Consider the following 26,984-nt stretch of genomic DNA (forward strand, 5'->3'; position numbering starts at 1 on the left):
CTAGAGCAGAGCAGAGTGAAAAGTAGCTTAGAGAAGCGAGGATCAGGTGTGCACAGGGTTCCTAACTCTGCTGATATCCTGGGAGGTGCTGGGAAATTTTCCAGTTTACTGGCAGAATTACTCTCCTCCCTAAATTTCAAAAAGCAGAGAAGGACATTATCTATTCTCTTTCTTTGGGGGGGAAAAAAAGGGGTTTTTTTTGGAGACAGAAGCTCACTCTGTTGCCCAGGCTGGCCTGCAGTGGCACGTTCTCATCACTGTAACCTCCACCAGGTTCAAGCAATTCTCCCTCACCTCAAGCAATTCTCCCTCACCTCAGCCTCCTGAGTAGATGGAATTACAGGTGTGCACCACCATGCCTGGCTAATTTTTGTATTTTTAGTAGAGATGGGGTTTCATCTTGATGGCCAGGCAGGTCTCAAACTCCTGGCCTCAAGTGATTCGCATGTCTCTGCCTCCCAAAGTGCTGGGATTATAGGCCTGAGCCACCACGCCCAGCCAGGATGCTAACTGTTCTTAAAGGATAGTTACATATGCAAAAGAGTTTGGACTTCTTCGTGAGGCTGACAGGGAGTCATTGAAGAGTACAGAGCCAGAGCAAGGTGACCAGAGTAAGGGGTGAGGTAAGCCTGGAGGCAGGGGATGGATGGGGGGCAGGGGAAGATGGGGGCCTGACTGGGGTAGTGGCAGTGGAGGATTTTTGAGATATGTTGGTGGTAAAAGCAGCAAGGCTTGTGGTTGATGAGAAGTGGATGAGAAGGGAGAGAGCTGATTAGGGTGACTCACAGGTCTCTCCTTGGGAAACCGGGTGGCCACGGTGCTGTACTCAGAGTGTTGGAAGAGGAGGTGGAGGCTTGAGGAACAAGATAATGAGTCTGAGATTCAAGAGTTGGGCAACCAGAAAGAGAAAAATTGAGCGATGGAAGATTAGGGCTCTGTGTAGAGATTGAGAAACATCGAGGCTTCAGACAGTCCGCAGCCCACTGGAGTGGAACACTGAGCAGAAATGCTGCTGTTTTAGAAGAGGGAGGCAAAGGATCACTCAGTCATGCTCACTGCTTCACACTCCGAGATTCACTCACGGCCATGGGCACAGGGTGGTGCCTGTGGGTCCCTCCGGGTCCCTCCATGGCTTTTACCGGCTTCCAAAGCGATTGTCCCTATTCCCTCTAATAAAGGAATAAAGGGAAATGTTCCGCACGCTTTCTTCTCCATCATGACAGAAAGGAAGAATTTTTTTTCTAAGGATTTTACTAAATAGAAAAAAATAGATGCCCTTTCCTTTTTTTTTTTTTTTTTTTTAAACTCCTTTTCCCTAGAATGATCTTGCCCTGAGCCCGTTATCCTAGAGCTGGGAATTTGTGTGGGGAAAGAAAGACATCGAGGTGTTAAAAGAACGTAAAGAAAATATTTTCCATCTCTGATGAGAAGTGCGGAGGAATGAGCTGATGTGGGAGAGAGAATTTAGAATTGATGTAGAGAAGACTTTCTTACCGAGCGGATTTGGAAGACAAGCTGTGGAACTGCATTCTGCGAAGATCAGAGGGAGTCCGACAGCTTTTTGTCTGTAGAGTTTCATGGGAGGCCTCTAGGGACCCTTGGCAGGAGGTGTCTGGAGACCCATGAAAGGGAAAGTCCTATTTCTGGGTCTTACTTTGAATTTCCTCCTCTTAAACCTCAGGCCCAAACAAAACCCCTTTCCTCTCCAGTATCCTGGCCACTGCCTAGCTCGAGAAAGGACAAGGTGAGCAAAGTTAGAATGTCATTTATTTCAGCAGCTTGAGAATGAAGAGATTGCAACTCTAGTCCCCATTCCGTTTCTGACCCTCAGTGACCTTGGACAAGCCACTAAACTTTTTCAGGCCTCAGTTTCCTCAGCTGTCAGATGGGTGGAAATCGCACCTCCTGCGGTTCTGGGGTGTTAAATGAGATGATGCATGTAAGTGCCTGGCACATAGTAAGCCCTCAATAGAAGTCAGCTGTGGTTGTTACTGATCACAACTGTCCTTCCTCCCTTGCTGGAAGAACAAATTGCTCTATGAAAAAGGCATTTAAAAGCAAAAGGTACTAGGCAAAAGCTGCGATGCTATCAATTACTATTATTAATAATAGGTTCCTAATTACTTTTGCCACGGTATTAAGTGAAGGCCTCTTTGGGTGGGTGATGACTGGGAAAATGGGAACTACTATTAATGGAGCTGCCAGCTCCTGTTACTAGCTCTATTGACATAATATTTCTCTCTGGGAATCCTTTGACAAATCAGCTGAATTTCCTATTCCCTTACCCTAAGCTCTGTAAATTTGATCCACATGTCTCCAGTGTTGTTTCTGTAGATTAATAATGGAGAAAGGAGGAGGAGTCAGGCCTGCACTGGGCTCTCCCAGCTGTTCGGCAGGGTGGGTTTCGGCCTGTTGTTGGGGTGGTTTTCCCTTCTGTTTTACTTGTTTTAATGCTTATGGCCAGCTCTCCCCAATGTGTTTGGTTACTCAGCTGTCAGCGAGAGTTTCTGCTTTAGGGCCTGGGGCCCTGGCAGGGGGCTGTGGGGAAGAGCCCAATCACGAACTCTTCCTCCTCCTCCAACAGAAACAAAGCTTGGAGGAAGTGCTTTGAAGCAGTGCTTTGCTAAGTCAGCGCTGGATGTGATGAGAGGGGTCGCTGCCATCCAGGAGAGGCAAAGGGAGATGGAGAGGGAGTCTCCACCACATCAGCCAGAAGGAGAGTGGGGAGGCTGGGTCGGGGCAAGGTCGAGCTAGGAGGGCAGGACTGACCATCAGCTGAACCTGCAGAACGGTCAGAGAACCACTGAGGCCCTGGGCTGGAGGAAGACCGCTGTGTGCATTTGCTCAAGAAAGAGAAACACGTGGGGTTCAGCATGAGGCTGTCCATGAGTGAAAAGGGCAGTAATAATACAGCCATATTGTCATATGCACCAGCCACACATAAGGACAGCCACGAGTGAGCTGTAGTGGTGTGTTCACTGGACTCTGAGCTCACACGGGAGTTAGGTATATGCATTGTAGAGCCAGTCCATCCCAGATTTGAATCCTAGCTCTACCGCTTACCTGAGCAATTATTCAAAGTGTCTGAATGGCCATAGCCCAATATCTCAAATGGAAGCCAGTAGTACCCATCTCATAGGGTTTTTTGTTTTTGGTTTTTTGTTTTGAGACACAGTCTCACTCTGTTGCCAGGCTGGAGTGCAATGGTGTGATCTTGGCTCACTGCAAACTCTGCCTCCCAGGTTCTAGCAATGCTCCTGCCTCAGCCTCCCGAATAGCTGGGATTACAGGAGCCTGCCACCACACCTGGCTAATTTTTGTATTTTTAGTAGAGACAGGGTTTCTTCATGTTGGCCAGGCTGGTCTCAAACCCCTGACCTCAAGTGATTCACCCGCCTCAGCCTCCCAAAGTGCTGGGATTACATGCGTGAGCCACCACACCTGGCCCTTATAGGGTTGTTGAAAGAATAAATGAGATAATGTAAATGAAGCCTATGTTCCCAGCACAAAGTAAAAATAATAGCAACAGCACTTGGTAGAGCACGTACTCTGAGCCAGGTATTGGTCCAAGCATTGACCCCCAGTTATTCAGTTAATCCTCATGGCAGCCCTGTGAGCTAGGTACTCTAGTTATCTCTAGTTAACAGATGATGAACTGATGAAGAGTCTAAGTAACCTGACCAAGATCACACCACTGGTTAAGTGATAGCCAGAACTACGAACCCCAACTTCGGCTCCAGAGCCCTGTCTGCTGTACCTGTTGCTGCTGTTGTCCTTGTTACATCACACGTGTTTAGGGACTTCTAACCCAGACTTGGCCACACCCCGGTGCTCTCCTGTTATCTCAAGGAATTTTCAGAGATTTTATCCAAAAATGATTAAATTCCTGTGGACATTTTTCTTTAAAAAAGAAAAAGGGTTTGTGGGTAAGTGTTGGAAAAAGAAGATCTGTCCATCAAAGAAACAGTGGTTACCAAAAGTTGGGAATCCCTATCTAGGTTCTGACTGCAACTAGAATCTCTGTGGCCACATGCTCTTAAGAGCCAACATGTAATTTTAAACCAGCCTGATTTCGCTTTTCTGGTGCTTTCTAAGAAGCCGCATAGTGAGTTGGAGAAATTTACAGGCTGTCACCCTCTGGGATTGATTCTGACAGTTCTGCTCCACTGCTGTTGAAGTGTTAATGAAAAACATTAATTGGACTTGGCCCGTGGCTAGGACACATCCCCTTCTTGAAGTGGAGAAGGCAGCATCCCTTTCAAATGGTTGCTCCCAGCATGGGGAAAGGAGAGGACTCAGGGCGGCACTGCCCTTCAGGAAGTCAGGATGGGCATTTACATCTGACTCGGCCATCCCTGAGCTGCATGAAAACAAAGCCAGGTCTCTTTGTCACCCCAGAACCCTAAGTGTAGCACAATACCTGGGCTGAGTCGGGCACTCTGTAAATATTCAGCGAGTGAGTGAATGAACGCTTGTGTGATCCAGGAGCCCAAGCAGGCCAGTTTCTTGGGTACCTCCAAGAAAGGATGATCTCCACATGCTTCTAACCACAGCTACGAATGAGCTACTTCTCATTCTGGCCCCTATAGCACCGTCCACAGTCAACGTTCCCACGTCCTCAAGGCTCAGAGAGATTTTGCCTGCTGAACCTCTCTGTCAAGAGCAGGGCAGCAGGGCTGAGCCCTGCCCGCAGCAGGCTGGGGCCCACTGAGCTTCCCCTCCTTCCTAAGTGTGACCTGTCTGCCTTCTTTCCCCATAGGTGTCCTCTCCCTCCCCGCGTACTTCAGCCCCTACAACGGCGGGTCCCTGGGCCATGACGAGCGAGCCGACGCCTATGCCCAGCTGGAGCTCCGGACCCTGGAGCAGTCCCTCCTGGCCACCTGCGTGGGCAGCATCTCGGAGCTGAGTAAGTGTCGCCTCAGTATCTAGCTGGATGGTAGAGCAACAGCGAGGCCCCAGGGTTGGGGGAACGCAGGGAGAGCTTGCCCTCTAGGCTCTGGCCTCCTCCTCCTCCTCCAAGCGCCTTGCCTTCCCTGAAAGCTAGATCTTTCTAGGCCAGAGGTTGCAAATACACAAATCTGGATTTCTGGTTTCTCTTTAAAAAACAAAGGATCTAGCAACATGGCACCCCATTCCTGCATAGCAGTGACCCACAGGAGCTAAGTAGCAGCAAAGTGGGTGGCATGTGTTCCCCACTTTGCCACAGACCTGGGTTTCACCCGGGATGGGTGGGGGGGCTGTTTCATTAATTTCACCTGCCTGGCCCCACAGGCTCTGAATTCACAGCTGGTGCTTTTTCTCGAAAGAAAGCACCCGCAAAGCCTCAGTATAATAAAAGGAAGATAACAGCAGAGCGCCTCTGGCTGAAGGCAGGTGTGACCCGGTGGTGTCTCCCAGGACTCAGGGCTCTATGGCACACACTTGGAACTCGATGTGGCTCTTTACCGTTGACAGCTGCTTCCAGGGTGTTAGGGGAAGTGAAATCCGTGCCGGCTCCTGAGCTCCCCCTCTCATTACCCATTTGATTTGAGAAATCTGACTACATCCTCTGCTGCCTTCATTCCCCCTCGCTCTGTTGAGATCACCCAGCGGAGGGCAGTGACACAGCAGGGGTCACGGCACACAGCATGGGCACACCTGGAGTTTCCCTCTGCTCCGGCCTTCTCCATTTGTGATTCCCTCGAATCTTCTGACCCCTGCACAATCAACGGCAACGGCAAACCTCTGTTTCTTCAGGACGCGGCTTTCTCCTTCCCTGCATTCTTCTGCCTCCTCCCCAGACAGGAAATGAAGGTGCCTGGTTCAAGGTCACAGAGCAGAGCTGCAGTAGGGCTGGGAGAGAAAGCAGGATTTCTGACTCCCTGTCTCCTGGTGACATTACAGTAGGCAGGGCCAGGATGTTGTTGCCTGGGTCCCCTGAGGGACCCCACAGGAAGTGGGTTCTGGTGTATGGCTTCATCTCCATCCCTGAGAAGTGTCTCCTGGACAATGGGCTGTCTTGGGCCCTTGCACAGTCATGCTTTGGTGAGTTCTCGTGCCTTGCAAACATTAAGGGACACAGCCCCTAGTCCACTGGAGAGCACCTTGGTTTTACTTTATACTTGAACATTAAGTGAGCGCCTTCTGTGTGCAAGGCACCATTGTGAAGCACCATCTTCACTTTATCTCGTTTGTTCCTCAGAACAACTCAGCAAGGTATGTCCTGATGAGAGAACTGAGGCTTAGAGATGAAAAGTGATTTTCTCCATGTCACACGGATCAGAGCTGGGGGCTTGACTCGACGTGTCTAGGGCTGTTGGCCCCCAGATAAGACTAGCAGCCCAGCCACCGGCTCCTTGGGGCAGCTGAGATCAAGACTGGGGCTGATCCTTTTCCTCTTCTCATGGTGGCCCTATGCCCATTACAACCCCAGCCCAGCCTAAGGGAGGAGCATTCAGAGGCCTCCCCCAGGGAAGGGCTTGACATCATTCTGCCATTACCGTCAGCCAAGGGGCCAAGACCTGTTGGCTCTACCATTTACAATGATCCTGAGTTTTAGTTTGCCCCTTTCACCAACTCCACTGCTACCAACCACGCCCAAGCTGACCATTTATTTTGTTTTGTTTTGTTTTTGAGATGGAGTCTCGCTCTGTCACCCAGGCTGGGGTGTGGTGGCGCAATCTTGGCTCACTGCAACCTTCGCCTCCAGGTTCAAGAAATTCTCCTGCCTCTACCTCCCTAGTAGCCGGGATTATAGGTGTGCACCACCACGCCCAGCTAATTTTTGTATTTTTAGTAGAGACAGGGTTTCACCACGTTGGCCAGGCTGGTCTCGAACTCCTCACCTCAAGTGATTCTCCCGCTTTGGCCTCCCAAAGTGCTAGGATTATAGGCATGAGCCATCGCACCCAGCCCCAAGCTGCCCATTTAAAGCTTAAATTGGGTTGTGTCACTCATCTGCTCAATATCTATTCCCTCTATCCCCCGACAATGGCTTCCCGGCTCACTCGGTAAAATCCAAAATCCTCACTCTGGCCCAGGATCCATATATGATCTGACTTCATCGCTTCATCCTCTTCTCTGTGGACTGCACTCCAGCTGCCTGGCCGCCTGGCTAAGGACCCTCCCACTCCAGAGCCTTCACACTGGCTTTCCCTCTGCCTGCAACACTTTCCCCTTGTGATACCCAAATACATTGGTCCTTCACATTGCCAAGCCTCTGCCCAAATGGCACCTTCTCATTCAGGCCCTCCATGAGTACCACGCTGTCATTCCACTGTCTTCCCTCTTGTGGCTTTGACTTTATTAAAGCACTGATCACCACCTGACATGTACTATATATTTACTTACGAATAGTTTATCATCTCTCTCCTCTGACTGGAAGAGTCAGCTTCATGAGATTGGAAACGTTATCCCCTTTGTCCACGGCTGTATCCTCATTGCTTAGGACAGTACCTGGTACAGAGAACAGTTCCTGAGTATGCATGTACATGTGTTAGGAGGAATGAAGTCTATCCCACCAAATGTTTTCTCCTAAAACTCGCCTAGGATTGGTCCACATCCTGGCCCAGCCACTCCTCAGGGCCAAGGGAAGAAACCTCCTCACAGCATCTTTTCACAGACCAGAGAACAGGCTGTGTCATGTGCCAGGTTGCCCTGTTCCTCCCTCTGAAACCAGGGCTTTTGCTAACCTGCTGTGGAGGAGGGAGGAGACAGAGGTGGAGGCCGATATTGCAATTTTTCTCCCTGAGACTAAAGAACTTAATGAGGCTAGTGATACTTGGCACTGAACCCCTTGGACCTCAGAGTGTTCCCCGGGTTTACATGCATTAACTCCCTGAGCCTCGCCAACATCAGCCTGCCAGATAGGGTGAGAAGTTTCACTCTTGTATGAGATCCAGCTTCACAGGGAGTTTTGGGACTTGTGCTTTTGCTCTGTCCCTCTCTACCCACAAAAATTTTAAAGGGAGAGAATACAAAATAAAACAAAACACTTCTTTTTGAAGGGAGCCAGATGTTCTAGGCCTTATTTTGAAGACGGTGTTGAATTCCAGACTCTCTCCCGCTGTTTTTATTTGATGGCTCATAATGAGAGGTGGAAGGACCAGAGTGAAACCTAGCACCTCTAATCAAGTCTTTCATGGTTAACAAGTGGGGGAGGACTTGTTTTTCCTTGCCTGGGGGGTGTTTCTGGGCTTCAGACTAAGGTTTCATTGAGTGTAGGATCAAATGATCCTCAAGTACAAGGAAGTTTCAGAGGAAGCTCTGAGTCTTCACCGTGCTTAAACCAAGAGACCAGCCCAGCCTGGATCAGGCCTTCTCACACTAGCCATGGTGAAGGACCAGAGATTGTATTCCCCACACTGTGCTGTAGAATGAAACCTTTATAATGTACAATCAAAATAAATGTCTAGAACAAGGAAATAAGATAGGTGAAATGCAAGCCCAATTTTTAAAATTATTTTATTAGCTATACATAAAATTACTGCCAAATTTCTATGTAAGTTTTTAAAAATTCACTCTTCACTTCTGAAATTAACTTGCTGCAAACCAGTAAGTTTGGGGACCTGTCCCGGTTCACAGACCACACTTTTAGTAGCAGCCGTGCGATGGTCAAGAGCATGCGTTTGGGAAGCAGGGACCCCAGTGCAAGTCCTGGCTGACTGACTGACTAGTTATGGCACCGGGACAGGTCATTTCACTCCTGCAAGCTTGCTTCCTTGTCTGTAGAGTAGAAAGACCCTCCCTTACAGGGTGGCTGAAAAAGTTGAAGGAAATTTTGTCTATCTTTTCATGTCTGTCACGAAGCCTAGAAAATATATAGTGGCAGGAAGCAAAAGTCACCCTAGGAGAAGGTTCAAAGCAAGCTGCTTTCTTTGCCCATAAATGGGTTGCCACGCAGTGTAAGTTTTTAGACGTTGTGGTCAGAGTTCTCTGCAGCCATTTGTCTTTCTGGTCTGAGAGAAACTGGCCACAGCAGGGCTTGGATCGAAGAAGCCGGTGACCTCCATCTCCAGCTGCCTTCATGGTTTTCTGAACTTTTGGGTTTTCTCCTTCTGTTTGGACGGGAGATTCCATTTCTTTCTTGATTTTCTTGTCTACATGAAGCAGGAAGTACACTGCCAAAGGGTTCTCCACCAATAACAATAAAACAACAATAAAAATAATTAAAGATAATGACTTCTACCTTGTGGAGCCTGTGAAATGATATTTCAACAAGGTTTCTCTTTGATGCTATCACAGACTCTTTGATTTCTCCTCCTTGTGGTCCTGTGGTTCTGCCAAAAGTTATGACATTTAGACCTGGAGAAACGGGAGCCAGGTTTCAACTTATTAGCAGTCAACGTAGCTGTACAACTGGCTGCTGTGAGGTGGGTTGGCTGGTGGTTGTGATGCCAGTTTCAACCACCCATGGAGCCCAAGGGCAGGGTTGGGATCTGGCATTTCAGGGCGCAGACTCCTCCTGTCCTGGGAAATGTGGGGCAGAGTTTGATGGCAGGCAGTGGTCCTGGAAGGAAGACTGAACAGGAGGCGGCCTGTAGGATAGAGGAAGAATCATAATAAGACATTAATCATAGCAGTGCTATGTTCAGCCCTACCAAGTACTTACTCTGTGCCAAGCATGATGTTAAGTGCTTTACATTTATTGTTTCTTTGAACCCTCAAAATCGGTAGGGTAGATATTATTGTTTCCATTTTACGGATGAGGAAACTGAGGTTCTGATAACTAAGTAAGGGATTTCTCTTTCTCTGTAAGGAATCACCAGGGGTAGGGCTGAAGCTGACCTCCAGGGGAACCTCTCTGAGTTCTCAGGCCTAAGGGAATATGGGCTGGAATGAACAGTAACAGGCCCTGATTTGAGGCCACCTGTGTCTGACTTGAATCAAGCTATCAGTTCACCTGGTGATTTTCAAACCTGAGTGGACATTAGAATCACTGAGGGAACATCTACAAACTAGAGATGCCCAGGTCCAGCGGCAGACCAATGAAATCAGGGTCACAGGGATGGAAACCAGGTGTCAGCAACTCACTGCCCTCTTGGCCCTAGGGTTTGTCAGGAGCACCCAGGCAGCTGAACTGCAACTGTAGGGATGAGCAGTCAAGAGCAGGGAGGAGTGAGGAACCAGGGATGGTGGTGGAGGATGACAAAGAAGACTTTCCTGGTGGGGATCTCAAACTCCAGGGGTGTCATTTGTCCCTGCCTGGAAGCCAAACACCATCACCACGGCTGTCAAGGGAGAATTTAGCAGCTAATGAGCTCAAATCAAGCCTCGGCAGAAGTTGTATTTTAAAAAGAAATGAATGCATAAGGTTAATTCTTCATTCTCCAAATATTTGCTGAGCACCTAGTATGTAACAGACCCTGTGCAGGGCCCTGGGACACAACGGAACAGAACAGCAGATTCCCAGAAGCAGCATGAAGGTTCATTGAATACATGAATGAACTGGTTCTGCCATGCATTTCATGACACTTCACTGGCCAAATTAAAACCTGTTCATTTCTTCCACCTTAGGGTTAGCTGTGCCCACCCGTGGAGGGGCTCTCTCTAAGGAATCACCAGGGGTGAGGCTGAAGCTGACCCCGAAGGAGCCGCTTTTCTTAGAGCGGAGGTGCCTGCAGGTGCCGGGGCTCCTTCAGCCCATCCTTTCTCAGCATTGTGGCCTCACACAATGTTGAGCCGTTTCCTGTCTGGGACTGGTGAGATATTGAAAATACTTGAGTTGGGTAGAAACACACTACAGGATGTGGGGACCTAAGGATCCCACGGACTCCAGCAGGGCAGGCTGCAGCCCAGCTCACAGTGAAGTCCATGGACTTTGGAGTCGAACAGACCTGAATTCAAGTCTAGATGCTACCATTTTCTAGCCATACAGCCATGGCTAGTTAACTCAACCTGCGGGCTCTGAGGTGTCCCTGTGGCCAGGAGAATGAATACATGGGGTCAGGAAATGTTTATCAGATAAGCCTTAAGTTCCTTTTTTTTTTTTTTTTTTTTGAGATGAAGTCTCACTCTGTCACCCAGACTGGAGTGCAGTGGCACGATCTCTGCTCACTGTCACCTCCGCCTCCTGGGTTAAAGCGATTCTCCTGCCTCAGCCTCCTGAGTAGCTGGGGCTACAGGTGCCTGCCACTACACCTGACTATTTTTTGTATTTTAAGTAGAAACAGGGTTTCACTATGTTGGCCAGGCTGGTCTCGAACTCCTGACCTCAAGTGATCCGACCACCTTGGCCTCCCAAAGTGCTGGGATTACAGGCGTGAGACACTGTGCCCGGCCATAAGCCTCAAGTTCTTCATCTGTAAAATGGGAATAATACCTGCTAGCACTGTAAGGATCAAATTAAATCATATTTCTGGGGAATTGCATACTTTGTACATAATGAGTCCTCAACAGGTGATGATGGTGGTTGTAATTGGTGCTGAGTCAGAGGGACCTTCTCTGCTGAAATACTTTGGGTTTTGTACAAGACAGTGCACAGGAGAATTGCCACAGAGCCTGGCCCTGGCTGGTAGAGGCTGGGAAAAGAGACCCAGAGAGATTCCCTCGGTCAAAGATCTGGGGAGAGGCCCATGGGGGTGGCGGAGAGAGTGGAGATGTCGAAAAAGAAACCACATTACCCTAAGTTCTGGAGGAGACAGGCCCTGCCAAGTATTTAATTCAGCAAGAGTGAAATGAAAGGGAAACGAAATTGCTATTGTGCATCTGGGTGACAGTTTCCACCTCCACCTGTTGGCTGCAGGGCAAACAGTAATTGCGCACTAAGGCAAGGGGGAGCGTCAGCCAGGAGCATCCTTGGAAGAATGCGGGCTGTAAACTCAGACTTTGTCTTCTTTTTTCTCTTCCTCCCCTCTGCCCTCCCTGCCCTCTACCAGGTGACTTGGTCTCCCGTGCCATGCACCACATGCAGGGGCGCCACCCCCTGTGCCCGGGCGCCAGCCCCGCCCGCCAGGCCCGCCAGCCGCCACAGCCCATCACTTGGTCCCCCGACGCCCTCCACACGCTCTACTACTTCCTGCGGTGTCCACAGATGGAGTCCATGGAGAACCCCAACCTGGACCCCCCGAGAATGACCCTGAACAATGAACGGTAGGGATCTTCCTTGGGCTGAGCACCTGGTGGGACGTGCGCCCAAATGTGCATTGACCGACTGACTGACACTGACTGACGACTGACCGACAGGGCGAGAAAGGGGCCCTGGAGCTATGCTGTGCCTGTGAGGAGGTGGCCCAGGAATTCCGATGGATGAAGGCCTGCACTGGTGTGCAGTGGGATTTTTTTTTTTTCCCCTGAGCTGATGCAGCCTGGGGCCACTAAGGCTTGGAACCTGTGCTTCAGCCTCTGTGCCCAGTCTGGCGCAAGCTCACTGGGCTCTCTGAAATTCAGCTGCCTTGTTATAAAATTAGATAGTCACACCCACCTAGAAAGGTTAGTACTCTGAGAAAAAGCATGTAGGATGGGGGCTGGGTGGGAACTGGCCCTTGGCCATTGGTAGCTGTCACCTCTTTTCATGACACCTCAAAAGTGATCAAATGATCATTGTTGGCATCATGGTTATGAGGGGTCTTGGGTGTGTTTTGCCCTCATCCATTTGTTTAACAGAAGAGACCATCGTGACCCTGGCAGCTCTCTGATCTCCAGCAGGTTAGTGGTTGGATAGCCCCTGGACCCACGCCTGTGGGCTCCTAGTCAGGTACTTTCACTAGAGGGTCCCAACACTTTCCTAGCTGGGAGCAGGGCTGCAAAGAACAGATGTGCAGGTTGTGTACTGCACAACGGAACCCAGTGAGGAACATGAGTAGGGGATGCACGTGGGGCCACGTCAGCCTGAGGACAGGATACCTTTTCTAATTAGTTTTCTCCAAGGACTGCCTTTTTGAAATTTTCTACCTGGAAAATATGCTTTTTTATAACTTACCCCAAACGTTGTATGTGCTGGCATGAGCCTCACATGGAGGCCACTGCATGGCCACTTAAGGTACGGTCTGTCCATGGGCTCAAGAGTTGTGTTTGAGGGTCCAGGAAGTGGGAAAGGCTTGCCCTTGGTTTGGGAAGCCTATCTGCACACGTTTCACCACACAGTCAGGCCCAGGAAGGGCAGAGCCCATGGGACTTGGTGCCCCACCTGGAGGGAGACAATCCGAGACCTCAATATTGGAAGTCCTGGAGGCTCTGCAGTCCCCTTGCCCGGCTGCCCGCTGTCTTTCGGGGGCGTGGAGTCTCATCAGCTCTATGGTCCACAGCTGGCTCCACAGCCCAGTCTGCTTCCTCAGTGCCCCAGAAAACAAAGGCACTAAGGTGGATTCACTGAGTGTTTACTATGTGCTAGGCACTGGGCTGAGCACTTTGCAGGCGGATGCTCACTTAATCCACACACTACCAAGAAAGAGGTGCTCTTCAAGCCCCTTTACACATGAGAAAGTGGAGGCACGGAGAGACTCACTGGCCCCACCACACAGGCTGTGCTCCTCATAACCACTGCACTGTATCTCCTGTCCCTAAGAGGAATGTAAAACAGCAGTGGCCCAGTACATGCGTAGTAGGACCCCAGTAAATAGTACCATTGCTGTTATCAGTACTAGTATCCTTATGTCATCATTGTTGTATTTCTCTGGGAGCTGGAGGGCGAATGCAAGTCTGAGGAGGGCCACCCTGGGCCTGACACAGAAAGGCAGCTGCAGGTGGAGCCCTGGGCATCCTGAAGGACGCCTTTGGCTTGAGCTGGGGCCAAAGCACAGGCCCTAAGCCCCAGCTGTTCCTGCTTGGCAGAAAAGTGCTGTGGTTGAAGGAGTCAGCGGGGAAGGGAAAGGGCAGGAAGACATCTGGGAAGGAGGAGGTAGGAGGCTTGCTTGCTGTTTGGTAAGGTGCTGGGCTGAGGCCGGGCCACCCATGCAGAGGTGACTGGGAGAAGAGGACAGGAGCCTTCTTCAGGCCTGTTGCCCCGACTGCTGGGCCCTCAGGCTGTCATGGCTATAGGCCCAGGGGCAGGCATTCCTCTGCTGGCGCTTTCCCCCGCCCCCTTGGGCATCTTTGTCATGTGCTGTGGCTTTCCCCCAGGAGGGTTCCCAGCCCCCAGTACTCTAACACACAGAATCCGGGTTTCTTCGTGATCTGAGTTGCACAGCTCTATGTGGTTATAACAGCTGAGCTTGCATGGTAATAGACATACGTGCATGTGTTTAGATAACCACTTATTTAAAAACCACACTATCTGTAGCACAAATAAATTGGTAGCAAAAATATTTTTCCATGAATCATTTCAAATGAATATCAGACACATGGGGAATTGGAACCCCCATTAGAAAAAAAAAGGAACCAAAATTTTTTAAGTTTTGACACGGAAAGGAGGACACCCTAAAAATACCTGGGGGAGCTGACAACCCGACGGCTCGCCGGTGGCCTGACTCCTGTCGCTGAGCAGATCTGCTGCCCTCTGGCTCACTGACAGGGAAGGCCCTGGAGGCTGTGGGGATCCTTCCTGGGAGCACTGAGCTCACAGCATTACTGCAGGCTGGGCTGGGCCAATGTCCCATCAAGGCCCCAGCACCCTGATACCCTCACCAGAGCTCTGGGGAAAACCTCCTGATGCAAATAGTAGCTGGAGTTTGCTAGGGTTCCAGAGTGACAGAGCTTTGCTTTTGTGAGTTTGGGGATGTGCACTGTCTGTCTATCCCTGTCTCTTACTCTACTTCATCCTCTTAAAGCCCCATCCACTGTCCCACCTGGAAGCCTGGGGGACTGAGTTCACCCAACCAGAATTGGACGGAGCCCCTGATTTCAGTGTGGCCATGGTTGTCTGGCTGTAGAGGCTGTCTGGGGATTGGTGGCTCCCTGGGTTTGTTTGGGATTAAGTAACCTCCTCTACTGCCTTACACACATGGGAGAAGGAGCTCAGTTTGGTGACATGGGTTTGGCAGCATGACAGCATTGATGGAACCACTCAAGTCTGTACTCGTATTTCTGCTTTAAAGAAAGGTACCCTGATTCCTTCAATTAGGGGCTATGTCTGACCGCATCCATGCCGACAAAGGGAAGGGATGTGTGTTCATCTCTTTTGTGTGGAGCTCACTGTGGTGTTCCCTGCTAAGCCACCTGCTGCTTCTGCAGTGTTCGGTGGGGACTTCATATCTTTCCGTAAGAGGCCGCCTCCCCAGAGCTCTCTGCTCTGGTCTGGGAGGAGAGACAGCAGGAGGGGACAGAAGCAGCAGGAACTCAGAGTGGCGAGCGGGCAGCTTTGCAGCGAATGAGAAGCCTCTAACCTCCTTTCTTCCACTGCTGCAGTGAGCCTGGTGCATCAAGAAACAGTACAGGCTTTGGGGCAGAGGCCTGGGCTCAGAGCCACACAGGCCCTTCCGTGCCTCAGGCTCCTCACCTATAAAATGGGGCTAAGTAATTCTATCCAGTAGGACAAAGTGAGATAACATACGCCCTTCCTTTAAAGCCCATTTCTACCTACTTCTACGCCCAAAGAACATCAGCAAGTTTGGTGCTGTCATTACCTCCATTTTACAAGTGAGGACAAGAGGGTGCGGGTACCTGGCTGATAAGTGGCGAGGCCAGGATTCAAACCTGAGGTCTCTCTCCTCAAGGCCGTTGCCTTTCCCTGTGCCAGGCTGTGGCTTCCCAGCTGGCTGCCGAGACCTGATCCTACAGCTCTGAGGTGTGCTGGGTGGGCCCTGGCCTTTGGGGCCACCTTCTCTGGGGCCACTCCAGCCCCACCCCCTCGCTATCCTGGGAGAGCTCTGCAGCTGGGGCCTCCCTGCACCCTCCCAGGGCGCCTTTCTCGCTGGCAGCTTTGCATCCCAGGCACCAGCCAGGCACAAGGCAGGGTCTAAAACACAGAATTAGTCACAGCTGCTGCCCTGCAGGGTGTGTCATCACCCAAGATCAAGCTCAGAAAGTGAAAGAGCCTCCTGTCAGGGATCCAGGTTGCCCAGGGAGATCGGGAGCCTCCTTCCTCAGAGGTCTGGAGGAGAATGGACAACCATCTGGTTAGACGTGGCCCTTGCTGGTTGTGCCTGAGGGCAGAGGGATGGGCTAGCTGGAACAGAATCTTTGGCAGAGGGTATACCTCCTTGGCCATCACCCTCCTGGGGAATGAGAGGTCTGGGGCGGTAGGGATAAAGACTACGCAGACATGTAGGAAGGCAGGAGGGCCGCCAGCTGCCAGCGAATTGCTGGAAGGCAGCGTCATCAAGCAGAGGAGACAGAGGGAGACATGCAGTCAGAGGTGCAGAGGGCCTGAGGTCGACAGGAGGTGGCCATTTCTCCGCATCAGAACCTGGGCTGCTGGAGGGCTTGCGGTCCCCCAGGCATCCCTCCAGACTGCATCTACTGTGAGCAGCAGCAAAGCAGCCAGACCCTTGAGGAGTGGCCAGGCAGAGAGGGAATGGCAGAGGGCCACTGGTCCACAGAGCGGTCCGCTGGCTAAGCCTCAGGCCCTGGCCCCTTGCTGCCTCCTCCCCAGCCCTGCACAGCACGTCTCCGCCTCTGTGGAGGGAGGCAGACTCAGAAGGTTTGGAGCCTGCTGGTATCCAGGACACAGAAATAGGAGGCATGTGGGACCCTTCCCAGAGTTCTGATCTGGGGTTGGGCCTAGAAACATCTGGTATCGTGACTTTGTAGCCAGCCAAAATAGCCCCATCTGAGGAGGGCCCTGCTATTCAAAGGTGTGCATTTGAGATCTACCTTGCCACTTTTCATAACCTTCAACCACTCATTTAACCTCTTCAAGGCTCTTAATCATCTGTAAGGTATGAGGACCCAATGAGTTAACATATTTTTTGGGTTTTCTTGGAAACAGGGTCTCGCTCTGTCTCCCAGCCTGGAGTGCTGTGGCACAATCTCAGCTCACTGCCTCCTTGACATCCTGGGCTCAAGCAATCCTCCCACCTCAGCCTCCCAAGTAGCTGGGACCACAGGTGTGCTCCATCACACACTTTGCCTTGGCCTCCCAAAGTACTGGGATCATAACCATGAGCCACTGCACCTGGCCACTACATACTTTTAGAACAAGGCCTAGGACACACTGAGTAGCTATTCTTACGATTATCAACACGATGGTTTTTATCAGGCAGGGTAGCAGCATAGACAGAGTCCAAGTGGCTAGAGGAAGCAAGGTACCCCGGAGAGACGGGCGACGGGGAGGAGCAGAGCAAGGGAACACGGGCACCGTGGTGCAGGACGGAGCACAGAAGTGGATGGACCTTGTGGGCCAAGACACACAGGGCTGAGCTTGTGGCTGAGAAGGTCCTGCCCACAGTGGTCCAGCTATTTGTGACTGGCTGGGTTTTATTTGTCCTCCTTCCCACACTTCCCTTCTTGGGGCCTGAACCCTTCTGAGAATAAGGGCAGCAGAGGGTCCAGATGCTTGATGCTCCTTTCAAGGTCTGCCCTGGAGAAATCTGACATGTAGTTCTGCACCCCCCAGACAGGTTCAGGAGAGACGAGACCGGGGTGCTAATATGACACTAATCTTGCTCTCCAACTTCCATCGAGCTCTTTTTGCTGGGGCTTCCAAGACCTGCTCAGACGCTGAAGCTCTTGTCCAGGTGAGATCCTGGCAGAAGATAAATGTGTGTCCGGCCCAGCTCTTGGCTTCCCTGTTCCATATCAGGCTAGACAGAATTTCAAAGAGCTGGAGCCAGCAAACGTGTCAGAGCTCTGGGTTCCAGCCACTTTGTTGGAAACACATACGTGGGGTTTTTTCTTTTCTTTTCTTTAAGAGACTGGCTCATTCTGTCACCCAGGCTGGAATATAGTGGTGCAGTCATGGCTCATTGCAACCTTGAACTCCTGGGTGCAAGTGATCCTCCCACCTCAGCCTCCTGAGTAGCTGGGACTATAGATGCATGCCACCATGCCACCTGGGGCTTCTGATGGTGACCAAGGGATGGAGGTGGTGCCATGAGCCTCTTGGGTCATCCCAGAAATGTTATCTTGGCTACCTTCTAGGAGGATGACCATGTCAGCTCATCTTCCTGGGCCTCAGTTTCCTCATCAGTAAAATGGTGAAGATAGTAATATGGCTCCTATGGCTAAATGAGATAATACAGTAAAGCACTTAGCTCAATGCCAGGCACATAAAAACTGCTTATTGAATGGTGTCTCCTCCTCATTATAATGGCTGTAAACACATTAGATGGCGTGTTTGACACTCAGAGCAGGATCTTTTTATTGAGGTAGCATGACATTTCCTAAAATGTGATTCTCAAGTGATATCTGGGTCAGTAATACTACTACTAATACAGTTACTAACACTACTACTGATGATATTACTACTAATTAACCACTACCACTATGACTAATAATAATAATATAATTACTAAGATTACTGCTACTACCAGCATTACCACTACTGCTAGTTATAGCAAGCATTATAGAGCATGCATTTACAGATACTGTCTTTTTTTGTGTGTGTGAGCAACATGGCTGTGTATTTCACCTGGGTACAGGCGGACTGAGTCCGAAAAGAGAGTCAGCAAAGGGTGGTGGATTATCATTAGTTCTTATAGGTTTGGGGATAGGCGGTGGAGTTAGGAGCAATGTTTTGCAGGCAGCGGCTAGATCTCACAAAGTACATTCTCAAGGGTGGGGAGAATGACAAAGAACCTTCTTAAGGGTGGGGGAGATTACAAAGTACATTGATCAGTTAAGGTGGGGCAGAAACAAATTACAATGGTGGAATGTCATCAGTTAAAGCTATTTTCACTTCTTTTGTGGATCTTCAGTTGCTTCAGGCCATCTGGATGTATACGTGCAGGTCACTGGGGATATGATGGCTTAGTTTGGGCTCAGAGGCCTGACATTCCTGTCTTCCTCCACTGTAAGAGTTACCCGAAGCTCCGCATCCGTGATGGTCCAGGGGGTTTCCGAGGCGATCGGGCAGCATCAGTCTTCAGCCGCTAAGCCGAGAAGATCTGATTTAAAATTGGTGAGATGTTCCTTGGGCTGGTTGGTCTGAGGACCCAAGGCCGAGGTCGTAGGTGGACCTCTTCGTGGAGTGAGGGTGAGGACAGGGGACTGGTCTCCCAAAGGAGTCCCGCTGACCCGGGTCTTCGGCACCAAATGTCTCACGTGTCCGTGTGAAGAGACCCCGAAACAGGCTTTGTGTGAGCAACATGGCTGTTTATTTCATCCGGGTGCAGGTGGGCTGAGTCTGAAAGGAGAGTCAGCCCAGATACTCTCTTAAGTGCTTGAATTACTAACTCCTATTTCTCCCTGGACTCCTGCGAATCCATGGAGAAGGGCTCTAGGAGAAGGATAACGAGTCTCCAGTATGAGGAGGGAGACAAAAGCAAGATGGAAGTAAACAAATGAGCAAAACCCACCGGACAGTGCAGGAGGAAGCTCAGGTGCATGATGGTACATGAGGTCAGCCCTCAGGCTCTGAAGCCTGCCTGGATTCCAGTCCCAGCCCTGCCACTCACAAGCTGGGCGGCCTCGGGTATGTCATTTACCCTCTGCGTCTTAGTCTCTTCTTTTTTTTTTTTTTTTTTTCCTTGGGAGAGGGGAGCGGGCGGGGGCCGGATGGAGTCACACTCTGGGAGTCACACAGCCTGGGAGTCACCCAGGCTGGAGTGCAGTGGCACGATCTTGACTCACTGCAGCCTCCACCTCCCAGGTTCAAGTGATTCTCCTCCCTCAGCCTCCCGAGTAGCCGAGATTACAGGCACATGCCACCATGCCTGGCTAATTTTTGTTATTTTAGTAGAGACAGGGTTTTGCCATGTTGACCAGGCTGGTCTCGAACTCCTGTCCTCAAGTGATCCGCCTTCCTAGGCCTCCCAAAGTGATGGGATTACAGGCATGAGCCCCTGCGCCCAGCCCAGTCTCTTCTTAATAGGGGATTAATAGTGCCAACTTCATAGGGGTGTTGTGGGGATCAATTGAGTTAATATATGTAAGGCACTTAACATAGTGCCTGGTACACAGTAAGCAGCAGCAGCACATTTAAGAGGATTGTGAGAAGGCTGGAGTAGGTGGGGGACATGTCGGAGCAGACCTGGGATTTTTAACTGGGCCTTAAAGGACAGCCACAGGAGACTGGGAGAGGTAAATGGCATGGGCAGCAAAAGTCACAAAAGGACTTTTGTTGTTTCAGAGCACGAATTTTATAACAGAAATGAATCTACACTTTAAAAACATAAAAATTAGTTGGGTGGTGGTGGTTGTTGAGACGGGGTCTCACTCTGTCACCCAGGCTGGGGTGCAGTGGCGTGATCACAGATTACTGCAATGTCAACCTCCTGGGCTCAGGCAATCCTCCCACCTCCGCCTCCTGAGTAGCTGGGACTATAGGCCCACTCCACCATGCCTGGCTAATTTCTTTATTTTTTGTAGAAACAGGGTTTTGCCATGTCACCCAGACTGGTCTTGAATTCCTGGAGTCAAGGGATCTGCCAGTGTCAGCCTCCCAAAGTGCTGGTGTTATAGGTGTGAGCCACAGTGCCCAGCATTTTTTATTATATATGTTTTTCTTTTCTTTTCTTCTCTTCTCTTCTCTTTTTTCTTCTCTTCTCTTCTCTTTTCTTTTTTTTCTTCTCTTCTCTTCTCTTTTCTTTTTTTTCTTCTCTTCTCCTCTCTTTTTTTTTTTCTTTTCTTCTCTTTTTTCTTCTCTTCTCCTTTTCTTTTCTTTTCTTTTGGCTAGTCAAGTGAAACAGTGGGAGTGGAGAAGGAACAAGGAAATCTGTAACTGGTTGTGATCGATTAATTGTAGAAACCGCTGCACTCAGAGCAGCAGTTGGTTTTTTAAGTCATCACTGATTGTTGTTTATCTAGGCAAATGCTTCAAGGTCAAGCTGGAGGTCAGTGATTTCCCAATGGAGAAAGAAGTGCATCCTCCAAGTGGCTGTGGGATGAGGATCAAACCCCAGCTCTTGTCCTCTGGCTCTATGATCCAAGCAAATCACCTGACCTCTCAGAGTCTGGTTTCCTCCCGCATAAGGTGGAGATCTGAACCGTGCCCGCTTCCTCGAGTGGGGAAATGCCCTGACGCGAGTGAGGTACCACATCGAGGCGCTGCTTTGTTCCATTCCAGATGCAGCAGGGAGAATGTTTCCCTCAGACAGCACTTTACATAAAGAGGACGTGCCCACAGATAGGCCGTGTGTTCAGGCTGAAGAAGTGGGCTCGTTAATCTTTTGCTCAGCTTGCGAAAGTGTTTTCTTATCAAATAATAGAGATGATGGCAGTGCTGGCTTTATGCTCCTGACTTCTGAGTTCCTTAAATACCATTTCAAGATTTGCAATGTTAAGCTCTTTTCTCTCTTTTCCGCTCCCACTTTTTGTGCATTAAATTTCCATCTGTTTACCCAAAATGGAAGTAAATGAAATAAGAATAGCTGTTGGGTGAATTAAGTACTTGTTTCCGTGTATTCCCCAGGCTGGCACATCCACTAGCCTCGGAAGTGACTTGTTCACAGTCTACGGTGCACACAGGGAGCTCCCCCTCCACTGCCAGGAACCCCCCTCACTGTACCCTCTTTTTGTTTCCTTCAGAGCACCTTTCTCTACCTGAAGTCACCTTGCTCATGTCTGTTCCCTCCCCACCCCCCCGGAATGTAAGCGCCCTCCGTCTGCCCTGTTCCTGCTGTGTCCTCAGCACAGTCCCAGGCATGTAGAGTAGGCAGTTAAATATTTTGTTAAGTTAATGAAATAGGTGGTAGAACTAATGGTTGGGTTCTTTGGAGTTTAAAAGGCCATGATATGGGGTCCCGGCTCTGCCATTTACTAGCTGTGTGACTTTGGACAAGTTATGTGATTTGCCAAGTCTCAGTTTCCCTCACTTGAAATAGAAAATGACTTGAAATACTTTCAGAATGTTTTGTGAGGGGTGAATAAGGTATAGCTACATGTTAAGGATGTGGCAGAGACGAAGGTGTTCGTGCATGGCAGCTGCTATTATCACCGTTACCACAAGCCTGTGTGAAGGCCAAAAAGACAAGTTGTGTTCAGTGAACAAGCAATCCAAAAACATTAGTAACAGCAAAAATCATATCTTCTCAACATACATGTCTTCTCTCCTCATCCATTCCTCCCTCCCTCCCTCAGTCCCTGCTCTTCTGTCCATCTTAACTCAGCCCTCACAGTAGCTGGGAGCCAGGTGTGTGAGAAAGATGAGAGGCTTACTTCACACCTGTAATCCTAGCACTTTGGGAGGCCGAGATGGTAGGATCACTTTAGGCTAGGAGTTCAAGACAAGCCTGGGCAAAATAGTGAGACCCCATCTCTACAAAAATAAAAATAAAAATTAGCTGGGCATGGTGGCGCATGCCTGTAGTCCTAGCTACTCAGGAGACTGAGTGGGAGAATCTCTTGAGCCCAGGAGTTGGAGACTGCTGTGAGCTGTGGATCTCACCACTGCACTCAGCCTGGGTGGCAACACCCCATCTCACCAAAAAAAAAAAAAAAAAAAAAAAAAGAAAAGAAGGTATTTAGGAAGACCACACCACAGAGGGCTTGTTAAATGAGGCGCATTTTGGACAGGAACATCTACAAAATTTAGCCTTATCACAACCAAGGAATTCAAAGAACTCTACAAACTGGATTCCATTTACCTATGGGAGCAAAGACGAAGCCACCTATCAGCCACTCTTTAAAGCTGGTGGTGTCCCTGGCCCCACACCTGCTGGTTCAGCCATAGCGCCTATGTAGAATGCGCTGCGGTTGCTGAAGGCTAAACTTGGGAGAGACCTGATCTATCGTTACATGGGCTGGAAGCATCTAGACAAAGTTTTACAGTTTACAGAGCTTGTTTAGTACACGGCTCTCTAACAGGCTCTTACGATAGCTCTTAGAGGAAACTATTACATTCCCATTTATAGCGAGCAGACTGAGGCCTTGAGGAGGTCCGAGGTGTGCCCACCATCACAGCTGGTAAGAGACAGATCTCAGCTCAGGAATGGAGGTCGGTTGTATTAATAATAATGCAGTGAATTCCCATTGCTCAGAGTGGTAAATCCCTTCCCCTCCCAGAAGGGAGAGGGTGAGACCCCGGAACTGGGGACCTCGCTCAGTACCTCCTTTCCCAGAGTGGCGTGGGCAGCTTGCTCTCAGCTACTTGGGGCCTCTTTCTCAGCAGGCTTGCATTGCAGGCTCTGGGAGGCCAGCCTCGGGGTGGGCGTCTGCCCAGCATCCGAGAAGGAGCGAGCCAGGGATTCGGGGCAGGAAGTGTCAGTGCCACATAACAGGGATAGAGACAGGACAGGATCCCGGCCCAGCCTCTGACAAGCACCCCCCAGGGCTGGCTGTTATATGGGACTTCCTGTCCTATTGTTGGACCCACCCGTCCTCACAGAAAAGAAGACTGGGAACTGCCGGCCCGGGGAGCTTCATTCATTTGGAGTGTTTTTGTAACACGGGCAGCAACAATCCCCTTTGTCTGCCGTCTTGCCAGGATTCTCAATGCAGGGAATTCCCAACTCTAAAGGGAATTGATTTTGCTTTCTTAAAGAGGCCTGTTTCCGAGGCGAAGCTGGAGAGCATGCAGACCCCAGGATAGGGGGAGGGCAGGAGCTGGGTGGTATCTGGAGCCAAGCCGGGCCGGTTCCTGACTTGCTCTTACTCGCCTGCCAGGCAGCTCGTGGGATTTCTGTCCTCTTGCAAGACCAGCCACCGTGACAGCTGTCTGTGACTTGCCCCTCCCCACTTTTGCTGCTTTAATATTTGTGGATTTGGGTGGAAAGGGCTCTTAAGGTACCTGGGGTGCACCCCCTGAGGCACTGGGGCCCAGCCTTCTGTTCCCGGCCGAGTTCAGGGCCTGATGAGGCTGTGAGAACAAAAGCTCGAGGTTGGGCAGAGCGGTGGCAGGGACCCCAAGATGAGCATTTCTCCATCACGCCTCCTTCCAGCTTTCCACCCACCAGGGCTCAGAGCATTTCATGCCTGCAGTTTGGTATCCTGAAAGACCCCCAGGGCGGTTTGGGGATTTTTGTTGTTGTTTATAATTGACATATAATAACTGTATGTTTCTGGGCTACAGTGTGATGGTTAAATACATGTATACATTCTATAATGATCAAATTAGGGTCCTCAGCATGTCCGTCGCCTCAAACCTTCATCAGTGCTTTAGAAAAGATCCTCTTTTCTGGCTGTCTTGAAGCATATAATACATTGTTATTAACTATAGTCATCATACTGTGTAAGGGAATACCAGGACTTATTTTTCCAATCTAACTATAACTCTGTACCTGTTGCCCCACATCTCCCCACAGCCCCACCCCAGCCTCCGTGACTACTCAGAATGGTTGGGGTTTTTTAGAGCCAGACTGATAACCATTGGCTAGCTATGTCACCTTGAATATGTGTCCTGGCCTCTCAAAGGCTGTTTCTGCATTTGTAAAATGCAGTATATCTCCCTTGCAGGGTGGCTGTTTCAGAGGTAACTTAGGCAACATGGCCTCGCGCCCACCTGGCACACAGTAGGCCCTCAGCACATCTCAGCAAGGTGGCTTTGCTGCTCGGAAGGCAATGCCAGTTTTCCCTGCAGCTGCCCTTGGGATGTGGACACACAAAGCAGGGTCAGGCCCTTTCCTCCGAGCTTGCACCGTCTCTTCCTGTCTCTCTGGCTGCGCTGGAGTGCACCACCCCTTCATGACCCCCATCCCATCAACAGCTCAGATCAAAACACTGCTTGCCAGTCAAGAATTTCACTCTCATATTGGGCTTCAAGAGCCCTCTTGCCTCTGCTTCTTCCTAGAAGTTTCTAGAAACTCTTCAGCTGACAGTCGGAATTGTTCTTCTTTCTGCCTTAGACTGTGAGAGTTGGGGAAGGTGAGTGCTGTGTGATTACAGTTAGCGAAATCCAAACAGGATTACCTATCCCAAGAGCCTAAACAAAAGTCTCCCATCCCTGGCCCACAGCCCAGCAGACAGGATAAACCTCGGGGTCCTCTCAGGTCTGCCTTGTTGGCAGAGGCCGATGGGTGGTGGCGGGTGGCCTCGGGAGGGAGGTATGTTTGAGCAGGTTGGAGGTCCCCGCCTGTCTGGCTTCCATGTGGTGAAAGAGCTCGTGGTCTCTGGGGAGCCACCACAAACACCGCGCATGGGAGAAGAAAGTGGGTCCCTGGCACATGGCTGCAGTGAGCCCCGTGGGTGGGGCGTGGCCAGTAGGCCTGGGAGCTGCTTCCCAGTGAGGTGGAGAGATGGCGGCTTTCATACTTGCCACCCAAAGGTGTGGGAAGCACTGAGGCACGGGCCTGCTGGACCAGCTGCCTGCCCTTGTGCTGGGGCAGCCATGCTGGGGAGTTCTGGCCTGAGAAATGAGGCAGATGTCCTGGCCCTTGCAGGGCTAGGAGCCCTCCCTGCTGTGTGGGAAAGCGTGGAGGGGTGGAGGCCTGCACGCGGTCTCCGCTGGAATCTGTACCATCTCACCCACATGAGATGCCGCCCTGGAACCAGGCCCGGTTCCCAAGGACAGATGGCTGTGTACCCTCCACCGAGGCTCGGGCACGGTGACATCTGCAGAACCACAGCCACCTTTTCCTATTCCTGGTGACAGCTCCATCCCTACATCCTAGCTGCCTTCCCAGAAGCCGCCTTGGCCCCAGGCTGCCGTGCTTCCCCCAGGACGTTGTTGCATTTGGAACACTCTCCTGTGAAATGGCTGTCTTTTTACTGGGGAAATTATTTCCTTTTTTTTTCTGAAAAGAACTCTTTGCCAATACCCAAGCCAACTCAAGCTTCTAGGAATGAAAGACGAAGCAGTTCCCCCTTTCGTGAGAGTGCTCTGGAGCCCTTCATGAACAGTTTGGGAGGCCGGGCGCGGCGGCTCACGTCTGCGCAACATAGACCTGTCTCTACAAAAACAAAACAAAAAAAAAAGAAAACACTTTTTTAAAGTTAGCCAGGCATGGTGGTTGAGGTGGGAGGATCGCTTAAGCCCAGCAAGCAGGTTGGGGCTGCAGTGACCCTTGATCACACCACTGCACTCCAGCCTAGGCAAGAGGGAGACTCCCCCTGTTTTTTTGTTTGGTTGTTTGTTTAAAAAACAAAACGTCCTAGAGTAACAGCAGCCCCTGAAACCGTGTTAGCAGCTGGAGGACTTTGCCTCCAGGAGTGAGAAATGTGCCTTGTGTTTATAAATTCAAAAGTGGAGTTTCTAACACCGGCTTCTGTGCGAAGAGATGGGGAAACATCGGTGAGCAAAAATGCCTCTGCCTTCAGAGAAGATATGGTCCAGAGGAGAGACCGCACAAAACCATCCCAACCAAGTCATTGCAAATTGGACGAGTGCTGTGCAGGCACCAAGGCAGGGCTGAGTGCTGGAGGGCAGAGGGAGGCCTGCTTCCGAGGGGGTGAGCAGGAGCACTTCCCCCTGCCTGCAGACAGCATGAGCCCGGCAGCAGGCCACCGCGGGCAGTCTCTCTAGCCAAGGGCAGTACGGTGACCATATGTTCTGGTGTGCCCAGCCCAGTTCTAGTTTATACCCGGTAGTCCCAGTGCTGGCGGCAGCTCTCTTTTTCCCTCTCAAAAGTCATCCAGCTGGGCACGGTGGCTCATGCCTGCCATCCCAGCACTTTGGGACGCCAAGGTAGGCAGATGGCTTGAGTCCAGGAGTTCAAGACCAGCCTGGGCAACATGGTGAAACCCCGCCTTACAAAAAAACACAAAAATTAGCCGGGTCTGGTGGCACACACCTGTAGTTCCAGCTACTTGGGAGGATGAGGCAAGAGAATCACATGAGCAGAGGAGGTTGAGGCTACAGTGAGATGTAATTGTGCCACTTCACCTCCAGCCTGGGTGACAGAGCAAGACCCTGACTCAAAGGAAAAAAAAGTCATCCAGTTTGCGTGACAAATTGTGGTTACTGTACCTAATATTCGTCATCCCTAAGATGAAGGAGATGGGTCAGTGCCAGGTGAAGAATCTGAGTGGCTGTGGAATGTCGTCTTCAGAAGCTTAGACTCAGGGACACTGCCCAGGTTCATATCCCAGCTCTGCTCCTTGGCAGGTGCATGACATGGGGCGAGTGACCTCAGCTCTCTGGCCCTCAGTTTCCCCAT

General features: G+C 50.5%; 1 protein-coding gene across 1 annotated transcript in view; it reads left to right on the forward strand.

Annotated features, from left to right (window-relative positions):
• Window positions 1-26,984, forward strand: part of ABTB2 (ankyrin repeat and BTB (POZ) domain containing 2) — a 222,720-nt gene that overhangs the window by 159,324 nt on the left and 36,412 nt on the right. Inside the window, exons 2-3 of the mRNA XM_011965544.1 lie at window positions 4,760-4,906; window positions 11,856-12,069. Of these exons, the coding sequence (XP_011820934.1) occupies window positions 4,760-4,906; window positions 11,856-12,069 (361 nt within the window). The remainder of the gene's footprint in view (window positions 1-4,759; window positions 4,907-11,855; window positions 12,070-26,984) is intronic.

This window comes from Mandrillus leucophaeus, unplaced genomic scaffold (genome assembly GCF_000951045.1).
Source record: "Mandrillus leucophaeus isolate KB7577 unplaced genomic scaffold, Mleu.le_1.0 Scaffold73, whole genome shotgun sequence".
Classification (NCBI taxonomy): domain Eukaryota; kingdom Metazoa; phylum Chordata; class Mammalia; order Primates; family Cercopithecidae; genus Mandrillus; species Mandrillus leucophaeus.